Source organism: Papio anubis, chromosome 12 (genome assembly GCF_008728515.1).
Source record: "Papio anubis isolate 15944 chromosome 12, Panubis1.0, whole genome shotgun sequence".
Lineage (NCBI taxonomy): Eukaryota > Metazoa > Chordata > Mammalia > Primates > Cercopithecidae > Papio > Papio anubis.
The window spans coordinates 56018147-56042187 of NC_044987.1; the positions used below are offsets into that span (position 1 = coordinate 56018147).

At 42.3% G+C, this 24041-nt stretch overlaps 1 protein-coding gene across 4 annotated transcripts in view; it reads left to right on the forward strand.

The window, feature by feature from the left end:
• GAB2 (GRB2 associated binding protein 2) overlaps nt 1–24041 on the forward strand; it is a 202717-nt gene that overhangs the window by 168020 nt on the left and 10656 nt on the right. For all 4 annotated transcript variants that reach the window (XM_031653082.1, XM_031653080.1, XM_021926357.2 and 1 more), the window contains exon 4: nt 23007–23593. In XM_031653082.1, coding sequence (XP_031508942.1) covers nt 23007–23593 — 587 coding nt within the window. The remainder of the gene's footprint in view (nt 1–23006; nt 23594–24041) is intronic.

Below are 24041 nucleotides of genomic sequence, written 5' to 3' on the forward strand. Positions count from 1 at the left end.
GAAAATTTCCATCCTAACAAAGTTATAGAGCAATGGCTCCCTGCTCTAGGATAATGGTCTTTTGTTTTTCTGACATCATCAGCTCTTTCACAGGTGCAGAACCTGGACATATATTTATTATGTTTTATTCCCATTGTTAGGGTAAGCAAAAGTGCAGAGCCGATAGGCTTTGCCAGACCTAATTCCCAATTGCTACCATAGCCAGCAGATTACAAATCACATTTTAATTAACTTACAAGATCTAATTCATGATTCATGTTATGACAATTAAGGCAAATGGAGAAATGGCTGTACTAATGTATTACTTGATTTTGTCCTTGAGAATATTTTCATACATATCTCATTTGAACCAATCAACACACTGAGACATAGCCAGTGTACAAAATTTTATCTCCATTTTATAGATGAAGAAACTGAGACTCTCAACTAATAAATAGCAGAGGTTGGGCTAGAACCCAGGTCTTCTTGTTCCTGGTCCTGTACTCTTTTCTCTACACTATGCTACCCTACTTTTGTTTTTCTGAGTCATCTGCTGTCACACAGAAGAGGCCCCAAAACTCATTCTTAAGGCTGCCTCAGATACCCATTTTCATGAAGCAACATGGTTGATTTGTTTGTGAACTTTCACTAGTTCAACTTTCATCAACTTATACATGAAGAGCTGAGTCCTAAAAAGATAGAGTGAGTTAATCAAGGTCACTGAACTCTAGTTAGTGGCATAACTGTAAATAATAGTACCTGATTCTCCTGAATCACTGACCAGAGATAGGCAGTGTGGTATAATGGAAAGCATGTTCAGGCTTTGGAGTCAGTCGGATATGGGTTCAAAATCAGGTTCTTCCACTTTCTTTGTGATCTTAGGCCAATTATTTAACCTAATTAACCCTCAATATTGTTATCTTCACAATGGAAATAACTAATTCAAAGGCTTACTAATGAGTGTAAAATGATAAAACATACATAAAATAGTACTATAGAGTAAATACATTTTACCTGTTCTTCTTATGCCCCATCCTCTTCTACTACATATACAACTGCCTGGGAGCAGAGAATGTAAGGTCTTAAAATCATAGTTGTAGTGAAAGGCAAAGTACTTCGCTGTAGTGCCTTGCAGACTTAAACATGCATATGAAATACCTGAAGACCTTGTTGAAATACTCTGATTCAGTAAGCCTGGCCTATGTCCTGGGATCCTGCCTTTCTGATAAACTCCAGATGATACCAATGCAGCTTGTCTACAGCTCACCCTTTAAGTAGAAGGATTTATATAGTATTAACAATTGCCACCACCATCACTCCAGTGATCCTGCTGACGCATCAGAGAACAAACATAAAAACATCTCTGCTTGAATTAGCCATTAGGGCTAATCTTTGCCCCACCACCTCCTCTGTGAAATCTCTATTAATCTTCTTACCTGGATGGAATTCACTTTTTCTATGAATCACCACAGCAGTTTTTTATTCTCTCTCTCGTTCTGCCTTGTAGTGTGGATTTTTATATTAATACATTATTATTTGAAGACGGAGCTCACAGTAGGTGCATAATAAATATTTGAACAAATCTGTGTTGTAGAGGGATAACCTAGTAGAAGAGATAGAACTTTCTGCAGCTGAGGAAGTCACATTGTTGTAGGCCTTTGACCAAGCCATGTTCTTCTCTGTCGTGGTTTTCACTTGTGTGGATGAGGGAATGATAGGGTAATGAGCAGGATCTCAGGGAGATTTTTGGAGAAAATAACTTCGAATAATGTTTGCAGAATTCCAACTGAAGGGTAGGAAGGAAGCTTTCTTAAATCCAGAAAGACTGTATATTTTCTTGTAGTAGTGGAGTAGCTTGCATCATGCTGAACCCACTGTAATAATTGTAAACTCTGGACAAAATATTAAAAAATAACTTTTAAGGCCCCGAAGAGCAATTTAAAAAGGCAGAAACTGCAAGAGATCTGACTCTTGAAAGAAGTGAAATTCAGTTTACAGGGCTTCTCCTATGATGTTCCAATAACATATCATCCAGAATATTCAGTACACAATGAGAAAATGCCAGGTATATGAAAAACTGTATACATTAACCCATAGTTAAGAGAACTCGATATCTAGAAAGAGATCAAAATAAACCCAGCTTTTGGACCCAGCCTACAAGACTTTAAAATAACTACGTTAATTTTTTAATCTATGGGGGTAATGAATGGATATAATAGGTGAAGAGATGGTGGATTTTAGGATGGATATAGAAACTGAAAAAGAATTGGGGAGTTCCAGTTCCACTATGGTGGCAGAAGCCACCACAGGCTTTCCTTCCCACTGATTACAACTAAAAACTCTGGACAAAATCTAAAGTACAATGCCCAAAGACTCTGAAAAATGAATGAAAGGAGACAGATTGTAAAGGGGAGAAAAACTTGTAGAAGTGACTACACAGAGGTAAACTTTTTGTCTTTCGTGGATTTGCCTCCAGGTTGGGCCCCATCACAAAGTAGCACAGTGGAACAAATGTCTAAAATGTCATAAAAACCCCATCTTTCTGAGTAGGGGAACCAGAAGAGGGGCCCCATTGGGGCTGGAAGGAGCAAGTATTCCAGAATGAAGAGAGCTGGAGAAGGGATCTTCTAACTCTGGGAATGAAACTACATGAGTCTTAGGATCACCTTGGGCTACGCGTGTGGGACCCAATCGAGTGCAACAAAGTCTATGTGAACTGAATGAAGATTTGAACTACCATACACAGGAGGAGAGACAGAACTTGCGGTCTGAACCTAACCAGGTTGATTTCCTATAAAAATATCACTTCTCGGCCGGGTGCAGTGGCTCACGCCTATAATTCTAGCACTTTGGGAGGCCGAGGCGGGCAGATCACCTGAGGTCAGGAGTTTGAGATCAGCATGGCCAACATGGTGAAACCCCATCTCTACCAAAAATACAGAAATTAGCTGGGCGTGGTGGTGGGCCCCTGTAATCCCAGCTACTCAGGAGGCTGAGGCAGGAGAATCGCTTGAACCCGGGAGGTGGAGGTTGCAGTGGGCCGAGATCGTGCCACTGCACTCCAGCCTGGGTGACAGAGTGACACCCCGTCTCAAAACAAACAAAAAAAATCACTTCTCCATGGGATTATAACAGAACCCAGCATCTACACAACATAATGTTCATAGCATTCAGGGATCTGTAATCCACAATGTCTCTGCGTATTGAAAACCAGAAAAATATAACCCATTCTCAATGGAAGTCACAGGTACGAACCTCAAAATAACCCAGATGTTGGAATTTTCAGACACAGATTTCAAAGCTCCTATTAAAACAACATTCCATGTAATAAAGGAAAACATACTTGAAACTAATGGAAAGAAAAAACCCTCTGCTGCCGGGCATGGTGGCTCACACCTGTAATCTCAGCACTTTGGGAGGCCGAGGCAGGTGAATCATCTGAGCTCAGGAGATGGAGACCATCCTGGCTAACACGGTGAAACCCCGTCTCTACTAAAAATACAAAAAAATTAGCCAGGCGTGGTGGTGGGTGCCTGTAATCCCAGTTACTCAGGAGTCTGAGGCAGGAGAATCGCTTGAACCTGAGAGGCGGAGGTTGCAGCAAGCTGAGATCGCGCCATTGCACTCCAGCCTGGGTGAGAAGAGCAAAACTCCGTCTCAAAAAAACAAAAAAAAAAAAAAAAAAAAGAAAAGGAAAAAAAAACCCTCTGCCAACCAAGGAGTCCGTATTCCGCAAAAGTATCCTTCAGGAATGTAAACAAAATTAAGACATTCTCTCAGATAAAGGAAAAATAAGAGCATTTCCAAGAGATCTCCTTTTAAAAACTGGTAAGAAATTTCCTCAGGCTGAAGCAAGATGGTACTAGATGGAAACCTGAATCTTCAGGAATGAGGGAAGAGCAATAGAAATAGTAAATACCTGCATAACTATGAAAGATCATTTTTCCCTTTTAACTTCTTTAAAATATGTGTAAGTGTTAAAAGCAAAACTCAAACAATGTCTAGTGAGGTTTTCCCCTGGTTTTCTTACTCTTTAGTATGAAGAGCTCCCTTTGCCATTTCTTGCCATGTGAGTGGCCTGGTGAGAAATTTTTCCAGGTTTCATTTATCTGGAAATTTCTTAATTTCACCTTCAGTTTTGAGAGACATTTTGCTAGGTATAGAATTCCAGAATGACAGTTCTGTTTTCTTTCAGCATTTAAAGGATACCATTCTAGTCTTCTGACCTTCATTGTTTGTGATGAGAGATCAGCAGTTATTTTAATTTTTTTTATTCTGTATTTTCCTTCCTCTGAATGATTTTTTCTTTCAAAAAAATTGTAGTAAATACATAACATAAATATATCATCTTAACCATTTTTATGCACAGTTCAGTAAAGTACATTCATATTGTTATATAATCAATCTCCAGAAATCTTTTTATCTTACAAAACTGAAATTCTAACCATTCAACAACTCCCCATTTCCTCTTCCCTCAGGCCCTGAAAACCGTTCTACTTTCTGTCTCTGTGAGTCTGACTTCTCTAGATGCCTTATATACATGGAATCATACTACATTTTCTTTATCCATTTATCTGTTGATGACCACTTAGGTTGATTCCATTATCTTGGCTATTGTGACTCCTGATGCAATAAACATAGGGATGCAAATAGCTCTTCAACATACTTACTTCCTTTCCTTCAGATATATATACCCAGTAATGGGATTGCTGGATCATAAGGTAGTTCTATTGTTAGTTTTTGGAGGAACTTTCATACTGTTTTCCATAATGAGTGTACTAATTTACATTCCCACCAACAGTGTGTAAGAGTTCCCTTTTCTCCACATCCTCACCAGCATCTGTTATTTTTCTTCTTGAAAATAGCCATCCCAACTGGGGTGAGATAATATCTCATTGTGGTTTTGATTTGCATTTCCCTGGTGATTAGTGATGGCGAACTTTTTTTTTTTTTAAATATACATGTTGGCTGGTTTTCTGTCTTAGTTTGAAAGATATCTATTTTCAGCTAATTTGCCTCAACTGGATTATTTGTTTTTTTGCTGTTGAGTTGTTTGAGTTCCTTGTATATGCTGGATATCAACCTTCCATCAGATGAATAGCTTGCAGAATGGCTTTCTCCCATTGTTGTCTCTTCACTCTGTCGATTGTTTCCCTTTGCTGTGCAGAAGATTTTTAGTTTAATATAGCCCCATTTGTCTTTTTTTTTTTTTTCTTTTGAGACAGAATCTCCCTCTGTCGTCCAGGCTGGAGTACAATGGCGCAATCTCGGCTCACTGCAACCTCTGCCTCCCAGGGTGAAGTGATTCTCCTGGCTCAGCCTTTCGAGCAGCTGGGACCACAGTCATGTGCCACCATGCCTGGCCAATTTTTGTATTTTTAATAGAGACAGGATTTTACAACGTTGGCCAGGCTGGTCTCGAACTCCTGATCTCAAGGAATCTGCCCATCTTGGCCTCCTAAAGTGCTGGGATTACAGATATGAGCCACCACATCCAGCCATTTGTCTATGTTTAGTTTTTGATTGTGCTTCTGAGGTCTTAGCTGGGCCCTTTTTTGTTTTTGCTTTTGACGGGAGATTGTTTTTGCAAATTCCATCTCATTACTCATAATTACTCTGTTCAGATTTTCTATTTCTTTTTGGTTCAATCTTGGTAAGCTGTGTTTGTCCAGGAGTTTATCCATTTCTGTTAGGATTTCTAATTTGTTGGTGTATAGTTCATAATCATCTTTTTTTTTTTTTTTTTTCTGAGACGGTGTCTTGCTCTGTCTCCTAGGCTGGAGTACAGTGGTGCGATCTCGGCTTACTGCAACCTCTGCCTCCCGGGTTCAAGTGATTCTCCTGCCTCAGCCTCCCAAGTAGCTGGGACTACAGGCACGTGCCACCACGCCCGGCTAAATTTTTTTGTATTTTTAGTATAGATGGGGCTTCCCCATGTTAGCCAGGATGGTCTCCATCTCCTGACCTCATGATACGCCCGCCTCGGCCTTCCAAAGTGCTGGGATTACAGGCCTGAGCCACTGTGCCTGGCCCATAATCATCTTTAATGATCCTTTGCATTTCTGTGCTATTAGTTATGATGTCTCCTTTTTCTTTTTTATTTAATTCATTTACTTCTTTATTTTGAGACGGAGTCTCGCTGTGTCACCCAGGCTGGTGTGCAACTGCATGATTTTGGCTCACTACAACCTCTGCCTCCTGGGTTCAAGTGATTCTAATACCTGAGCCTCCCAGGTGGTTGGGACTACAGGCGCCCACCACCACTCCCGGCAAATTTTTCTGTTTTTAGTGGAGACAAAGTTTTGCCATGTTGGCCAGGCTGCTCTCTAACTCCTGACCTCAAGGAATCCATTTGCCTCAGCCTCTGAAAGTGCTGAGATTACAGGCGTGAGTCACCATGCCCAGCGTTTTGGTGTTTTTTTGTTTTTTTTTTTTTTGGGGGGGGAGGGGACAGAGTCTCACTCTATCCCCCACACTGGAGAGTGCAGTGGTGCGATTTCAGCTCACTGCAACCTCCGCCTCTTAGGTTCAAGCAATTTTCATGCCTCAGCCACCTGAGTAGCTGGGATTACAGGCGTGTGCCACCACACCCACTGATATTTATATTTTTAGTAGAGACAGAGTTTCACCATGTTGGCCAGGCTGGTCTAAACTCCTGATCTCAAGTGATCTGCCCGCCTCAGCCTCCCAAAGTACTGGGATTACAGGTATAAGCCATGGCACCCAGCCTCATTTTTTATTTATTTGGATCTTTTCCCTTTTTTTCTTGGTTAGTCTAGCTACTGGTTTGATTTTGTTTATTCTTTGAAAAAATTAACTGCATGTGGTTGATCTTTTGTATTTTTTGTCTCAATTTTATTTCTACTCTGATCTTTTTTTCCCCTTTTACTAATTTTGGGTTTGGTTCTTGTTTTTCTGTTTCCTTGAAATGCATCATTAGGGTGTTTATTTGAAAATTTTCTACTTTTTTAATATTAACATTTATTGCCATAAACTTCTCTATTAATACTGCTTTTGCTGTATTCCATAGATTTTGGTATTTATCCATTTCTGTTGTGTTTCTATTTTCATTTGTTTCCAGGCATTTCTAAATTTCATTCTTTTTTTAAATTTTTATATTTTATTTAATTTTTTTTTTTGAGATAGAGTCTCGGTCACCCAGGCTAGAGTGCAGTGGTGCGACCTCGGCTCACTGCAAGCTCTGCCTCCTAGGTTCATGCCATTCTCCTGCCTCAGTCTCCCGAGTAGCTGGGACTATAGGCGCCCGCCACCACACCTGGCTAATTTTTTGTATGTTTAGTAGAGACGGGATTTCACCATGTTAGCCAGGATGGTCTTGATCTCCTGACCTTGTGATCCCGCCACCTCAGCCTCCCAGAGTGCTGGGGTTACAGGTGTGAGCCACCGCGCCTGGCTCTAAATTTCATTCTTAATTTTTTCATTGACCCATTGTATCATTCAGGAACATGTTATTTAATTTTCCATGTATTTGTACAATTTTGAAAGTTCCTCTTGTTATTGGTTTCTAGTTTTATTCCATTGTGGTTAGAAAAGGTGCTTGATGTAATATCGATTATTTTAAAATCTCTTGGCCTAACATGAGGTCAGTCCTATAGAATGTCACATGTGCTAATGAGAAGAATTACACTTTGCAGCTGTTGGATGAAATGTTCTGTTAGGTCCATTTGGTCTAAAGTGCAGTTTAAATCTAGTTGATTTTCTGTCTAGGTGATCTGTCCATGCTGAGAGCGAGGTGTTGAAGTCTCCAACTATGATTATATTAGAGTCTATCTCTCCCGGTAGATCTTAGTGGTGTTCCATAAATCTTGCAGGTTTTCTTCACTCTTTTCATTCATATTCCCTTTTTTCCTTCTGGCTGGGTAATTTCAAACTACCTATCTTCAAGTTCAGATATTCTTTCTTCTAATTGATCAAGTTTGCTGTTGAAGCTCTCTATTGTGTTCTTTATTTCATTCATTGAATTCTTCAGCTGCAAGATTTCTGGTTTTGTTTTTTTTTTTTTTTTCTTTCTCTTTGTTGAATTATTTGTTCATATTGTGAATTCTTTTTCCTGATTTCTTTGAATTGTGTGTATTTTCTTGTACCTCACTGAGTTGTCTTAAGGTCATTATTTTGAATTCCCTTTCTGTAATTTGTTGATCTCCTTTTCATTGGGCTCTGTTACTAGCCAGGATTACTAGCCACAGAGTTCCTTTGGTGCTTTTTTGGTGTTATAGTTCCTTCATTTTTTGTGTTTCTTGTGTCTTCATGTTAAGTGTCCATGCTTCTGGTGGAAAGATCACCTCTTCCAGACTTTCTAGAGTGGATTTCTTAAAGACTTTCACCTGCAGTTGGGTTTTAGTGTTCCAGTTGAGAAGGATGTGATGACTGTGTTTCCACATAGGTGCAATGGTATAGTCTCCATGCAGCTTCTTTGCCAATGTTCAACATCAACAATAACTGAGTGCCTCAGTGGCCTAGACTATAGAAGTTTGTACAGCAGCAGTGGCAGCATAAGTTGCTAATGTCCTTAGCATCAAGGACTTTTCAGGTCTTTCTGTTCTCATTTTCCCCACAATGAGGAGACTTAGCCAGGGGGATCCCTTTTGGTGTCAGGTCTGGCATGGCCTACAAGTAGCTGCAGCAGTGCTGGGTTCTAGGTACTGGTGCTTAGAACTTATGTGGGGTTGGGTTTCTAAGCTCAGAGTCTCATGAACCTGTTGTGGCAGCTGGGTCTTGGGGTGCCAAGGTTGGATGTGGACTGCCCACTGGGCCAGGATCTATGACTCTGTTGAACCCTCTAGCAGCGCAGGCTCAAGGGCCAGCTGTAATTCTACCCCTGGTAGGCAGAGCACAGCACTGGCCTCACCCTGGGCAAGAAGGGATGTTCTGGAGGTTTAGTTTCAGGGAGCAGGGTACAACTAGAATTTGGGAACCTGAGTCAATAAGGCTCAGTGGCAACTTGGGTCCCAGGGGATAATACACCATGTAGCAGTGACTCTGGACCCTCGTTAGGCTTAGCAAATACCCGGGAATGGCACAGTCTTTTGGGCTATAGAGGGGCAGGGAACAGCACAGCAATTACACTACTCCCCAGGGAGAGGAGTATCTCAACAGCTCAGACTCTAGGGGACTAGTATAGCTCCAGGAAAGCAAGGCACTAGAGTTGTTTGGCCTGTAGGGCAGGGTGTCTCAGCTCAGACACTGGTGTCTCTCCCTGAGACACAGGGTCCTATATCAGCTCAGCCTTGGAATGCACCACCTCTCAGCTCAGCTAGGGCACCCATTCCCCAGGGGACAACGTGCTACTTCAGCTCAGGCCCGGGAGAGTATGACTGTTCTGAGTAGACCAGGCATCCTTTCCCTGGAATGCAGGGTACCATATCGTTTTAGGTACTGGGGTACCTGACTCTAAGGAGCCAGCGCACTGTTTCCTAGGATGCAGCCACTGGCTTCAGCTTAGGCACTGTGGAGGCATGACTGTTCTGAGCAGCCAAGATACTCTTTTCCTAGAAGAGCGTGTACTGCTTCAGCTCTGGCCCAAGGGAGCGGGGAGAGGGGTAGGTGGATTAGCTTTACTTCTGCTTGACCCCACTGGGAAGGGTGTAACAGCTGCTCATAGCTCAGCTTTGGAATGTTGGGCCACTGGGCTAGCAATGGCTTAGCCATAGCTTAGCCTCAGGAATGAAAGGGAGCCATGGATACTCACCCCTGAAGCAAGACACACTCCAGCCATAGTTCCAATTCCAAGATGGCATAGCACAGTAGCCACACGGAACACAGCTATGTGGACCCTAAACTCCCTTCACTGGACTTAGTGCCTACGAGGACTTCCAGGGACTCCAGTGGTGAGGTCTGAGATGTCCAAGGTGTTGATGGCAGTTGCCATGATCCTCTTGCCTACCTTCTCACCAAAAGAAGTTTGTCCTGGTTCCAAGCTGATCTTCAATGGAGTGGTAAAGGCCTAGTGTGTTTCCTTCGGTTCTCCATGTGACCATCCCAAGTTTCTGTGCTCATCGAATTGCTGTTACTCCTCTCATGCATTCTAGGGCTCTCCGTCTGTTATTTTTACTAAAATGTAATTGTTCAGGAGGCCAGGTGTGGTGGCTCATGCCTGTAATCCCAGTACTTTGGGAGGCCGAGGCAGGTGGATGACGATGTCAGGAGTTCGAGACCAGCCTGACCAACATGGTGAAACCCTGTCTCTACTAAAAATACAAAATTTAGCAGGGCGTGGTGGCATGCACCTGTAATCCCAGCTACTCAGGAGGCTGAGGCAGGAGAATCGCTTAAACCCGGGAAGTGGAGGTTGCAGTGAACTGAGATCGCGCCATTGTACTCCAGCCTGGGCGACAGAGCAAGACTCTCTCTCAAAAAAATTAATTTAATTTAATTTAATTTAAAAATGTAGTTGTTTATTCATTGATCTGTCTTTGTGAGGGGGACAAGCAGTAGGGGTTTCTTGTTGGCCATTTTGCTAGCATCACTTCCTTTTGTTTTTTTTTTCTTAATAGAAATGGGTGCAATGTGGTATCTCATCGTGGTTTTGATTTGCAGTTCCCTAATGATTAGTGGCGTTGAGCAACTTTTCATGTGTGTGTTGGCCATTTGTGTATCGTCTTTGGATAAATGTATATTCCAAGTCTTGTCCATTTTTTAATCAAGTTGATTGTTGTTGTTGAGTTGTTGGAGTTCTTTACCTGTTCTGGATATTAAACCCTTACCAGATATATGACTTGCAAATGTTTCTCCCATAGATGGACTTTTTACTCTGCTGATATGTTCTTTGAAACACAGGTATTTTAATTCTCATGTTCAATTTATGCATTTTTACTTTTGTTGCCTGTGCTTTTGGTGTCATATTCAGGAAATCACTGTCAAATCCAATGTTATGAAGCTTTTCTTCTGTGTTTTCTTCTAAGAGATTTATAGTTGTAGCTCTTACATTTAGGTCTTTGATCCATTTTGAGTTAGTTTTTGTATCTGTTTTAAGGTAAAGGTCCAAACACTTTGTTCTTGTGGGTTGACTTAGTTTTCTAGTTCTATGTGTTGCTATTTTTTTTCATCTAGCAAACTTTGCACCAGTATTTCTTTAACTTTTTTTTTTTTTTTTTAAGAGACAGGGTCTCACTCTGGCACCTAGGCTGGAGTACATAGCTTACTGCAGCCTCAAACTCCTGGGCTTGAGATCTTCCTGCCTCAGCCTCCCAAGTAGCTGAGACTACAGGCATATGCTACCATACTTGATTAATTTTTTGTAGAGATATGGTCTCACTGTGTTGTCCAGGCTGGTCCCAAACTCCTGGCCTCGAGCAATCCTCCCACATCAGCCTCCCAAAGTGCTGGGATGAGCCACCACACCTGGCCTCTTCAAATCTTTTTCTGCCACATTTTCTTTTTTTTTTTTTTCCCCCCCTCAACTTTTAAGTTGCAGGGTACATGTGCAGGATGTGCAGGTTTGTTACATAGGTAAACATGTGCCATGGTAGTTTCCTGCACAGATCAACCCATCACCTAGGTATTAAGCCCAGCATGTGTTAGCTATTCTTCCTGATGTTCTCCCTCCCTCTGCCCACCTAACAGGGCCCAGTTTGTATTATCCACCCACCCCCAGGTGTCCATGTGTTCTCATTGTTCAGCTCCCACTTATAAGTGAGAACATGCAGTGCTTGGTTTTCTGTTCCTGTGTTAGTTTGCTGAGGATAACAGCTTCCAGCTCCATCTATGTCCCTGCAAAGGACATGATCTCGTTCCTTTTTATGGCTGCGTAGTATTCCATGGTGTATATGTACCACACTTTCTTGATCCAGTCTATCACTGATGGGCATTCCTTCTGAGACTTCAGTTATTCATATGCTAGACCACTTGATACTGACGCAACAATCACTTACATTCTCTTTTTTTCCCAATCTTTTTCTGTCTCTGCTCAGGTAAGATTATTTTTAAACTGATTTTTCAATTTTACATTTCCCCACCCTTTTTTTTCCCCACAAGTTTTTAGGAAGAAATTGAAGTACAGTCGTTGGCATTTATATAAAGTTTCTTCATGCCCCTTTGTAATCCATCCTTCCCTTACCTCATTCCTAGAGAACCAGTAACAGTCTTTCTGTCACTACAGATTAATTTGCATTTTCTAGAATTTTACATAGATGGAATCATATTGTATGTACTAGTTTTCCTGACTTCTTTCATTCCGCAAAATGCTTTTGGGATTCATCCATGTTTTTCCATGTGTCATTAGTTTGTTCCTTTTTATTGCTCAGTAGTACAGTGTATCTTTATATCACAATTCACTTTTCCATTCACATGATGATAAGCATTTAGATTGTTTCCAGTTTTGGCTGTTACAAATTAAGACCCATTTGTTCTTAAACAGTAATGAGCAAATCTTTGTAGGAACATTTGTTTTTATTTCTCTTAAGCAAATACCTAGAAAACTATGCCCAGATGGTTTTACTGGTAAATTCTACCAAGCATTCAAAGATAACACAAATCTTACCCATAGTCATTCAGAAAACAGAGGAGGGGATTCTTTCACAGCTCATTTTATGAGACCAGCATAACCCTACTATTGAAATCTGGCAAAGAGGCCGGGCGCGGTGGCTCAAGCCTGTAATCCCAGCACTTTGGGAGGCCGAGGCGGGTGGATCACGAGGTCAGGAGATTGAGACTATCCTGGCTAACATGGTGAAACCCCGTCTCTACTAAAAATACAAAAAAACTAGCCGGGCGTGGTGGCGGGCGCCTGTAGTCTCAGCTGCTTGGGAGGCTGAGGCGGGAGAATGGCGTGAACCCGGGAGGCAGAGCTTGCAGTGAGCCGAGATCACGCCACTGCACTCCAGCCTGGGAGCACAGCGAGACTCCGTCTCAAAAAAAAAAAAAAAAAAAAAAAAAACAGAAATCTGGCAAAGATGACAGGAAATAAAATTAGAGAGCAATATCCCCCATGAATAATAAATAGAAATGTTCTTTAAAAACAAAGGATTAGCAGTCAAATCCAACTAAATACATATGTGTGTATATCTATATGTGTCTGTTAGGGACAATATATGTATATTAGGGAATATGCATGTATGTATACATTAGGGGTAAGACATCGTGACAAAGTAGTGTTTATCCCACAAGTGTAAGGTTGGTTTGACTTCAAAAAAAACCAACCAATGTAATTCATTACATTAAGAGAATGAAGGAGAAAAATAATATAATCATAACCTCAATAGATGCAGAGGAAGCATTTGACAACTCAATACTTCATTGGAAAAAGAAAAGTATTTCTTAGCAAACTATGAGTCAAGGAGAACTTCTTTAAATTGATAAAGGACTCTAAGGAACCCTATAGCTAAGATCATGCGTAATGGAGAAGTATTGAACATAATGCCCTAAGATTGAAAACAAGGAGAAAGTACCTGTTCTTACCACTTCTGTGTAACATTGTACTGGAGATCCTAGTCAGTTCCATGGAGGAAGAAAAAGAAGTAAGAGTCCTGGTGTGGTGGCTCATGCCTGTAATCCCAACACTTCGGATGCTAAGGCAGATGGATAACTGGAGCTCAAGAGTTCAAGACCAGCCTGAGCAACATGGCGAAAACCTGTCTCTATTTTAACAACAACAAAAAAAATTTTTAAGTGAATTTAGCAAGGTCACAAGATAAAAAGGTTTTTTTGCAAAAAATAAGTTTTACAGTATGCAGCAAACAATTGGGGAAATGAGACAATTTTAATTATTTATAGAATGGTACCGGAAAACGTGGAATGTACCGGAAAACGTGGAATACTTGGGAATAAATTTAACAACAAACATGCAAGACCTCTTCAGTGAAAACTATCAAATGTTGCTGATAGAAATTAAAGACCTAAATCTGGAGAGTGATGTACAGTAGTTATGAACTAGAAAATCCAATATTATTTAGATGACAGTTTTTCTCAGATTGTTCTGTAGGTTCAACACAATCCAAATAAAAATCCCAGTCTCGGGTATGTCTTTATCAGCAGCATGAAAACTGATTAATACAGTAAATTGGTACCAGTAGAGTGAGGTGTTGTTGAAAAGGTATAGAAAATGTGGAGGCGACTTTGGAACTGGGTAACAGGCAGAGGTTGGAACAGTTAGGAGGGCTCATAAGAAGAGAGGAAAATGTGGGAAAGTCTGGAACTTCCTAGAGACTTGTTGAATGGCTTTGACCAAAAGCCTGATAGCGATATGGACAATAAGGTCCGGGCTAAGGTGGTCTCAGATGGAGATGAGGAACTTGTTGGGAATTGGAGCAAAGGTGACTCTTGTTGTTTTAGCAAAGAGACTGGCGGCATGTTGCCCCTGCCCTAGAGATTTGTGGAACTTTGAACTTGAGAGAGATGATTTAGGGTTTCTGGTGGAAGAAATTTTTAAGCAGCAAAGCATTCAAGAGGTGACTTGGATACTGTTAAAGGCATTCAATTTTATAAGGGAAGCACAGCATAAATGTTCAGAAAATTTGCCACCTGATGATGTGATAGAAAAGAAACACCCAGCTGGGCGTGGTGGCTCAAGCCTGTAATCCCAGCACTTTGGGAGGCCGAGGCGGGCGGATCATGAGGTCAGGAGATCGAGACCATCCTGGCTAACACGGTGAAACCCCATCTCTACTAAAAATACAAAAAACTAGCCGGGCAAGGTGGCGGGCGCCTGTAGTCCCAGCTACTCGGGAGGCTGAGGCAGGAGAATGGCGTGAACCTGGGAGGCGGAGCTTGCAGTGAGCCGAGATCGCGCCACTGCACTCCAGTCTAGGCGACAGAGTGAGACTCCGTCTCAAAAAGAAAAGAAAAATCCATTTTCTGGGGAGAAAAGCCGGCTGCAGAAATTTGCATAAGTAGCAAGGAGCCTAATGTTAATCTCCAAGACCATGGGGAAAATGTCTGCAGGACATGTCAGAGACCTTCATGGCAGCCCCTTCCAGAGGCCGGGGAGGAAAAGTCTGTTGCTCTGTCTCCCAGGCTGGAATGCAGTGGCACGATCTCGGCTCACTGCAACCTCCGCCTTTCGAGTTCAAGCAGTTCTCCTGCCTCAGCCTCTTGAGTAGCTGGGATTAAGGCACGTGCCACCACCACTCTCGGCTAATTTTTGCATTTTTTGTAGAGATGAGGTTTCACCATGTTGGCCAAGCAACCAAAGAAGTTTTTAAAAGAACAACAGTAAAGTAAGGATTTATACTACTTGATTTCAAGACTTCCTGTCAAACTGTAGTAAGAGATACAAGATAATGTTGTATTGGTGAAAGGATAAAAACCTATAGATCACTAGAAGAAATTAGCAAGTCCAGGAGAGAGATATATATAAATACATTTATGTGTATAAATATTTGAAATGCATATATAAATATTTTAAATATATAAATATATAAAGAATTATTAAAAATATATAATATATAGGTGCCAATGGAGAAAGGAAAAACCTTTTCTGCAAATGATGCTGAAACAGCTTGACATTAATATAGGAATAATAAAAAAAGAACAGCAACCCTTACTTCATATCACACCACTCACCCAAAAATTAAAATGTGTCAGAGACATAAATGTAAAATCCAATACTACAAAACTTCTAGGCTGGGCGCAGTAGCTCACACCTGTAATCCCAGCACTTTGGAAGACTGAGAAGGGCAGATTGCTTGAACTCAGGAGTTGAAAACCAGCCTGGCTAACATGGCAAAACCCAGTTTCTACAGAAAATACAAAAAGTAGCTGGGCGTGGTCGCGTGTGCCTGCATTCCCAGCTACTGGGCAGGCTGTGGTGGGAGGATCACTTGAGCCTGGCGGAGATCAAGACTGCAGGGAGCCAAGATCATTCCATTGCACTCCAGCCTGAGTGACAGAATAAGACCCTGTATTTAAATAAAAAGAAAAGAAAAGAAACTTCTAGAAGAAAGTATCTCCATGATCTTGAGGTAAGCAAAGATTTTTATATAGGACACAAAAAGCAAGAATCATAAAAGAGAAAAAAATGATAAAGTAGTCTTTATCAAAATTAAAACTTGTTCTTCAAGAGGCCTCTTTAAGAAAACAAAATGGGCTGGGCGTGGTGGCCCACACCTGCAATCCCAGCACTTTGGGAGGCCGAGGCAGGCAGATCACTTGAGGCCAGGAGTTCGAGATCAGCCTGGCCAACGTGATGAAGCACCATGCTAAACCTCTGTTAAAAATACAAAAATTAGGCATGGATGTGCTCACCTATAGTCCCAGCTACTGGAGAGGCTAAGGGACGAGAATTGCTTGAACCCAGGAGGTGGAGGTTGCAGTGAGCCAAGATCGCACCACTGCACTCTAGCTTGGGCAACAGATGAGCAAGACTCCATCTCAAAAATAAAAAATAAAATTAAAAAAAGACAAGTCACAAAATGTGAGAAAATATTCAACGCGCATATCTAACAAAGGATTTGTTTCTGGTCCATATAAAGAACTTTTACAACTCAATAAGAAGAGAACAATCCAATTTTTTTTTAGTGGGCAAAATATTTGAACAGATACTTCACCACAAAAAGGTACAGAAATGTCCAATAACCACATGAATAAATGTTCAGTGATCTGGGAAATGCAAATTAAAATCTCCGTGAGATTCTGCTTTACCTCTGCTGGAAGGGCTAAAATAAAAATGGCTAACAGGCCAGACACAGTGGCTCATGCCTGTAATCCCAGCACTTTGGGAGGCCAAGGCAGGCGGATTGCGTCACCTCACAAGTTTGAGACTAGCCCGAGCAACATGGTGAAACCCCGTCTCTACCAAAAACAATCCAAAAAAAAATTAGCCAGGCATGGTGGTGCATGCCTGTAGCTCCAGCTACTCAGAAGCCTGAGGTGGGAGGATGGCTTGAGCCCAGGATGCACAGGTTGCAGTGAGCTGAGATCACACCACTGCACTCCAGCCTGGGCAATAGAGCCAGACCTTGTCTCAAAAAAAAAAAAAAAAAAAAAAAAAAGGTTAACAGTGCCTGCCAAGTATTGGTAAGTATATGAATAGGCTTTAATCCTGGGTTTCCTCTAACATTCACATTATATACTAGGTGCTCTGGAAAAAAGAAATGATGCTTTAAAGTTTACAAAGCACTTTTACATTGCGTACCTCATATGATCTCCAAAGTAATCCTATAAGGTTATTTTTGAGTAGGGAGTATAAAGTGAATTGGCCCATTCATCCCTGCATAGCATAGACTAGACATAATTATGTCTGATTGGATTACTGACGCTACTAATACCAGTCTTCTATCTCTTTTTTCATTTATGTGGGAACCTGATTCTAAAGATACAGTAAATTAAGCACCTTAGAAATAAAACTGTGAATTATGTATTTATCATCACTTTTACTGCAATAATAGCCACTAGTTTTCCTTCAAGTACTAGATAATATGTATTCCTGCTAAAATAACTTCAGTTCTCAAAATGCAGGTCTTCCACTGAGCTAAAATAAGTAACTACTCAGAATAATATCTATTGCCAATTGAAAGAGTTTTGAACTGGCAGAGTCAAGACAAATAGAGTTCTTTTTCTCTTTGAAGACAAATTGGTTTCACTGGACTTATTTTTGTCCTCCAGCCTTTGGGGCCTCATTCCAGATTCTAGCCAGTGTCTGTCGTCTTATTTCAAGAAGGCTATTAAACCTGTAACAGATTGATGTGAGTCACATGCCCTGAAAAGCCATAATTCTGGTGAGGGTTATGGGGAGTGAAATTTCATTGATGAGATTCCAGAATCAGTGATCCTGCAGCAGTACTCTATAGAAAGATGGTGGGTAAATGGTAAAATTAGAAATGTCAATCGAGAGCTTACCCATCATTAATCTTTTCCAAGTCTTCCCTAACTCATCCACCAGAGGCTTTGATTGACCAAAGGCAAAATATACAACTTTTCGTTCACATACACAGCTTTACTCTGTAACCAGAGAGCCCTGTCAAAATTGGCTCAGAACTGCAGCCAGAAGGGTTTGAGATACAAAGAGCACCTCATCTCAAAGATATGTGACACAGAGTTTTCTGAGTTTTCTTCTTTCACAGGAAGAATCCATTTGGAATGGGTCAAATGCAAGAGGATAGTTCAAATGACCTCTTAAACAATGGCCAGTGATAGTTACAGAACTCTAAATGGTGGTTAATCTACTTACAAGCATTTTATATTAAGTTACCCTTAAATGGGAACATACTCATTGAAAATCAAAAGTCCGTCATCATTAGGGCTATTGAAATCCAGTGGGATAGAAAAAAGCAAAATCATCATATAGTTTGGTATATAAAATTATATGAAAATGTGTGGAAAAACAAGTACAAAATGAAGTGGCTAGAAAAACTAGAAAACCATTTTTAAAAGCCAAGGGAAGGCCAGGCGCAGTGGCTCATGTCTGTAATCCCAGCACTTTGGGAGGCCGAGGTGGGCGCACCACGAAGTCAGGAGTTCGAGACCAGCCTGGCCGATATGGTGAAACCCCGTCTCTACGAAAAATACAAACATTAGCCAGGTGCAGTGGCATGCTTTTGTAATCACAGCTACTCGGGAGGCTGAGGCAGGAGAATTGCTTGAACCCGGGAGGCAGAGGTGGCAGTGAGCCAAGATTGCACCACTGCACTCCAGCCTGGGAGACAGAGTGAGACTCCATCACCAAAAAAAAAAAAAAAGCCAAGGGAGAGACTGTGTGATGCTGTGTGATGACAGTAGCCTCTCTAGCCTCCGGAGGAGCCATTGGCCAGGAATGGAAAGGAAAGGCACTTGGCACAGCTGACTCGAGGGAATATCTTCTCTCAAACTTCTTCTTGCTTCCGGGGAGCTCCCCTACATACTTGTGTTTGGGTATCTTCCTGCACCAACTCTGCCATTTACTGTTTTCCTCATCTGATAATGTGAAAAGAAAGAGGTGTGTCTCAGAACTGTTAGGATGATTTAAAATGAGATCACATGCGATATGTATGGCATAGGATCTTGCCTATTTTATAAGGCTCCTGTAAGCCCAGCCCTGGAAGGGAAGCCTCTCTCCAAATCCACCACGTCCGGGTGGATTATCCATCCCACAAAAGCAACTCAGGTCATCACAGTGACATAGGCCTCAGTTAAGGTTTACATGAAAATACTAAAGGCCACAGGACTGCTGAGTATTTGGAATTCCCCATCTGGATTATTGCCCAAAGGGAGCACACTGTAGCATGGTTTGCGCAGCGGGGGCGCCCAGAGACCTGGGTGCTGGAACAAATTCCCTACCCTCTGAGTATGTAACTTTGGGCAAGAGTCCCTTGTTCAACTCCTCTTACTTGGTTACTGAGGTAATAATCAGTCTCCCTCAACATGTGTCACTATTATCTATCATATGCCTGGCACTATGCCAGGGTACAGGATATGGCCCTCGGCCTTCTAGGAGCATGTGGTCTGGTAGAAGTGGAAAGACACAGACCTGAATAACTGACATAAGGCAGAATAAGGTGAGTGTTGTGATGGAAGCACAGAGTGCTGTGGGTAGCACAGAGGAAGAAATGATTACCGTAAAAAGGAGAATTAGGGACCTGTAATACCTTTGTAGAGTGAAAAGGCTTCTTGTGGACTTTGTGTAAAATGTTGATGTATCAAGGAAGCATTCCACAGGGAGGTGAGTAATGCGAGAACAGGACTGAAGTTTAGACTACACAGGACATGTTTAGGGATGAGTGAGTAGTTCTGTGAGTGAGACGGGACGATGCTGGGGTAGAAGGAAGTTGGAACATAAGCTAGTGGGTTCTACAGAGGAAGGGTTTTGATCTGCTGATCAGAAGGTTTGGGCCAAGCCCAGGAAAAGGGGTGGCAGCCCCATACTTTTGTTTATTCATTTGCTTACTTACAACAGACATTTATTCATTATTTACATTGCAACAAGCATTAACCTGGGTGCTAAGGAGAGAAAAAAGAGTAAAACACAGTTTCTTTCTTCAAGGAAATCACAGTCTGTTGGCAGAGATAAGTAGTAATGGTGCCTAATATAGGCAACACTTGCTCCCTGCTCCAAGAACAAAGTTAAGCAAGTGATTAAGTTAAGCAATGCTTAGAGGTAGAGGATGTAAGAATGGCCTTGAAAGATGTGTCCTCTGAGATGATTTTGAAGGATAAATGGAATAGGAGCTTGCCAGATTGAGGTAAGAAGTCTTCCAGACACAGCCCAACAACACAACAAAGCCCAATGCTTGACTGACTGGGGCACACAGGGGACACTGCAAAGTTTGGTTTGGATTCTAGAGTGGAAAAGGGAACTAAAGAGAAAAGATTGGTGAGATGAGTTGGGATAAACCTTGGAGTTTGGGCTTAATCCTGAAGCACTGAGGCAGTATTGAAAATGTTTACACTGGGAAGTTAGGAAAGTAAATAGTAGTAGGATGGAAGGATCAGAGAGGCCCTGGGCAGAAATCATAATGTGGGTGACTCCCAGGTTTCTGGCTTAAGTAACTGGTGCCATTCCCAAAATAAGAGGGTCAGGAGGAGAAGTAAGAGTTCCAGAGGAAGATGATGAGTTCGTTCTTGACTATGTTGAAGGTTATTGCAGGGTACCTGTGATGCTCTTGCAACCCCATTGCCACCTTGAAATCCTTCAGAGGCTCCCTATTCCCTTCAGTCCTGGCCTGCATTGTCTTCTTTCAGCCCTGCCTTCTAATGTGCTTGCTGCAGCCTGAGCAGCTTCAAGTTCCTAGAACTTGCCAGGTTGTGTTCTACATCTTTGAGCTTTCAACTAGAACACCATTTCCCTTCTCCTGCCTTCTGCCTGGCCAGTTGTGGCTCATCCTTCCAGACTCACTCAAGATAATAACATCTCTGAAGGAGGCTTCCCTGACGTTGTCTACCACCACCCCACCAAGGGCTGATACCAACTGTCAACAGCTACATACTCACCCCTACTTGACTAATGATTTGCATCCATGTCACCTCCTCCACTACTGTGACATTCCCTGACCACCCCTCACTGGGCAGGTGGCATCTCTGTATCCCTCTTGCCTGGCCCAGATGGAACTTAGGACATCAGTAAATGTAAAATGAACAAATCCAGATGGGCGCATCCAACAGAGAGTTGGAAAAAAAAAAAAAGCAAAATGAAAGGCACCCAAAAAATGCATACAACATTAACACCTTATGTCTACCATTAGCTCCCCCCGCCACCCCGTCCTCTCCTCCGAACACTACATTATCTGAAGGCTAGATGTTCAATCATCCGAGCCCCTGGCTGTTGGCCTGGTTATGTGTGTGGAATGGAACAGAAAGGGAGGAGGAGTGCAGAGGCCCAGGGAGGAGCATCAGTGAAGGTTTGGAGACTGACCTGGAACTCCTAGCCATCATGGGTACAGTTTACATGAGAGGAAGCTTGGCTTACACACCTGTTTCCTCTTTCTAAGCTCTGGCCTGTATTTTCTAACACCATCTGGTGGCCACATCTGTAAATAACAAACTCCTCAGGAGCTGAGAGAGCTTCTGTAAGGCAAAAGGTCCAGGGATTGGCCTCACAGGGCTATGTATTACAGCCCCCACAAGCTTGTATGCATTTGAGATTTGCCTTTTCTGATGAGACACTTCAAGAGCTTTTGACCAGAATCTTAAAACTCTTACAGCCTCCAAAAGGCTGAGAATCACTGCTACAAAGGATTGATTCTTTTTTTCCCCAAGTGAAATCCTATGAAGAATGATCATATAAAAGCTAAAGAAGCAGACCTAAATCCCTGCTTGCTCAGAACCTCACCCTCCAATTTCCCAAAGCACCTACAGAGAACATAGAATCTAGTTTGAAAACCACTCTTGTGAAACGAAGGGTTTTTGCAGCGCATCAGGGCCAGATGGGCCCTTAGAAATCATTGTGACGAACTAGGTCACACCTGAGAGAGGAGGCACAGCACATATCGGTAGCAGTACTGGAACCTAACACAAGTCTCCCCTCTTGTTTCTCATCTCTTTTTACTGCTTGCCTTATTGCCCAAAACCTAAATTTAAAAATGTACTAATCAAAACTTTTTCTATCCTGAATATGGTTCCCAAACAGGAAACCATTCTTCCTATAGATTTCTAGATCTCTGGAAAGAGATCTTTCCCCTCAAAATGCCTCTCAACCAACCATAAATAATTGTAGAAAATAAATCTATAGCTTACGTTTGAATAGTTTGTTGTTTGTGTTGGGGGGTGTGTTTTTTTGAGACAGGGTCTCACTCTGTTTACTAGACTGGAATGCAGTGGTGTGATCATAGCTCACTCTAACTTCGAACTGCTGGGTTCAAGCAATCCTCCTGCCTTAGCCCCCTCAGGAGCTAGGACGACAGGTGTGCAGCACCCTGCCCAGCTAGTTTGTTTTTTTGTTTGTTTGTTCGTTCGTTTGGTAGCAATGGAGTCTTATTATGTTCCCATGCTGGTCTTGAACTCCTGGCCTCAAGTGAACCTCCCACCTCAGCCTCCCAAAGTGCAGGGATTACAGGCATGAGCCACTGCACCTGACGCAAATAATTCTTTGTAACTTACAACATCAATACCCATGGGCTAGTTTCACAGTGGCAGAATAGACTCGGAGAGATGAAATGACTTGTTTGCTGTTTCCTGTCATTAACTTAAAGGTTCTTTCCACTGTCTCACAACATTTGTATTTGAATGTGCATATTCTGTGGTACTTAAAACAATGAACAGATAGGCAGTCCAACTGGCTTATTGATACTTGGTCAGGGAGTGGGGGTTATAACCCCCGCTAATAACTGCCATTTGGAGATGGGGGACAGATGAAGTCTAACATTGTTTAAACATTCATGTACTAGAGTCTAATATCTAAACAACCTTCAAAATATGCTTTTAGTCACCGTTTTACAGATGCCTAAACCTATAGTCCTAGCTCCTGAGAAAGTGCTTTGCTTCAAGGTCACACAGCTAGTAATTGGCAAATTGTAGGTAAACCTCAGGTTAGCCTGACTCCTCATCCTGTGTTTTGCCCACATCAATTAACTTCATGGGGCTTTGAACATCCCAGCCTGTCTCCTTGGGGGCAGTCCTTGGCTTGTCTCACCCTCCTGCCCCTTCCCTTCTTTCTCTTTTAGGAGTGCCAGCTTCTCTCAGGGCACCAGAGCCTCTTTTCTCATGAGAAGTGACACGGCTGTACAAAAACTTGCCCAGGGCAATGGACACTGTGTCAACGGGGTCAGTGGTCAAGTCCATGGCTTCTATAGCCTTCCCAAGCCGAGCCGGCACAATACAGAATTCAGAGACAGTACCTACGACCTCCCCCGCAGCCTGGCCTCCCATGGCCACACCAAGGGCAGCCTCACAGGCTCCGAGACAGATAATGAGGATGTGTACACCTTTAAGACACCCAGCAACACCCTGTGCCGGGAGTTTGGGGACCTCCTGGTAGACAATATGGATGTTCCGGCCACCCCACTCTCAGCCTACCAGATCCCTAGGACATTCACTCTGGACAAAAACCATAATGCCATGACAGTGGCCACTCCTGGGGACTCAGCCATAGCTCCCCCACCCCGCCCCCCCAAGCCAAGTCAGGCAGAAACACCTCGATGGGGTAGTCCTCAGCAGAGACCTCCAATCAGTGAAAATAGCAGATCTGTCGCTGCCACCATTCCCAGACGCAACACCCTCCCTGCAATGGACAACAGCCGACTTCACCGAGGTCAGTATAAGCCCTAGCTGAGACTCAGAGGGAGGAGGAGGTAAACAGTTTGGTAGTCCTTGGTCATCTGTGGCCGAGGGGAACTTATGAACCACCTAGGTCACTGATACTCACAAATGTAGGTGTCTTCTACCCAGATCACTTACCAGTTGGGTCCTCCAGCACAGGAGGCTGTTAGCAGTTGTATAACAGAGCTAGTCCCGGAGAAGTTAATATTCTAATGGAGAATAGGACATTCTTGACTAACCACAGTATAACATATTATGGGTTTAGAAGTCCAAATCATTATATTTTTTCATTTATAAATCAAACCAAAGATCTAAAAAATAAATTTAGAAGATCAGTCCAAACTAGATTGAAACCTGTGTGGACTAACAGACTGTTAAAGCAAAATGAGATCTTAAGAATATTTTCTGAATCATACTTGAATCTCTTTGGTTGAAGTCAA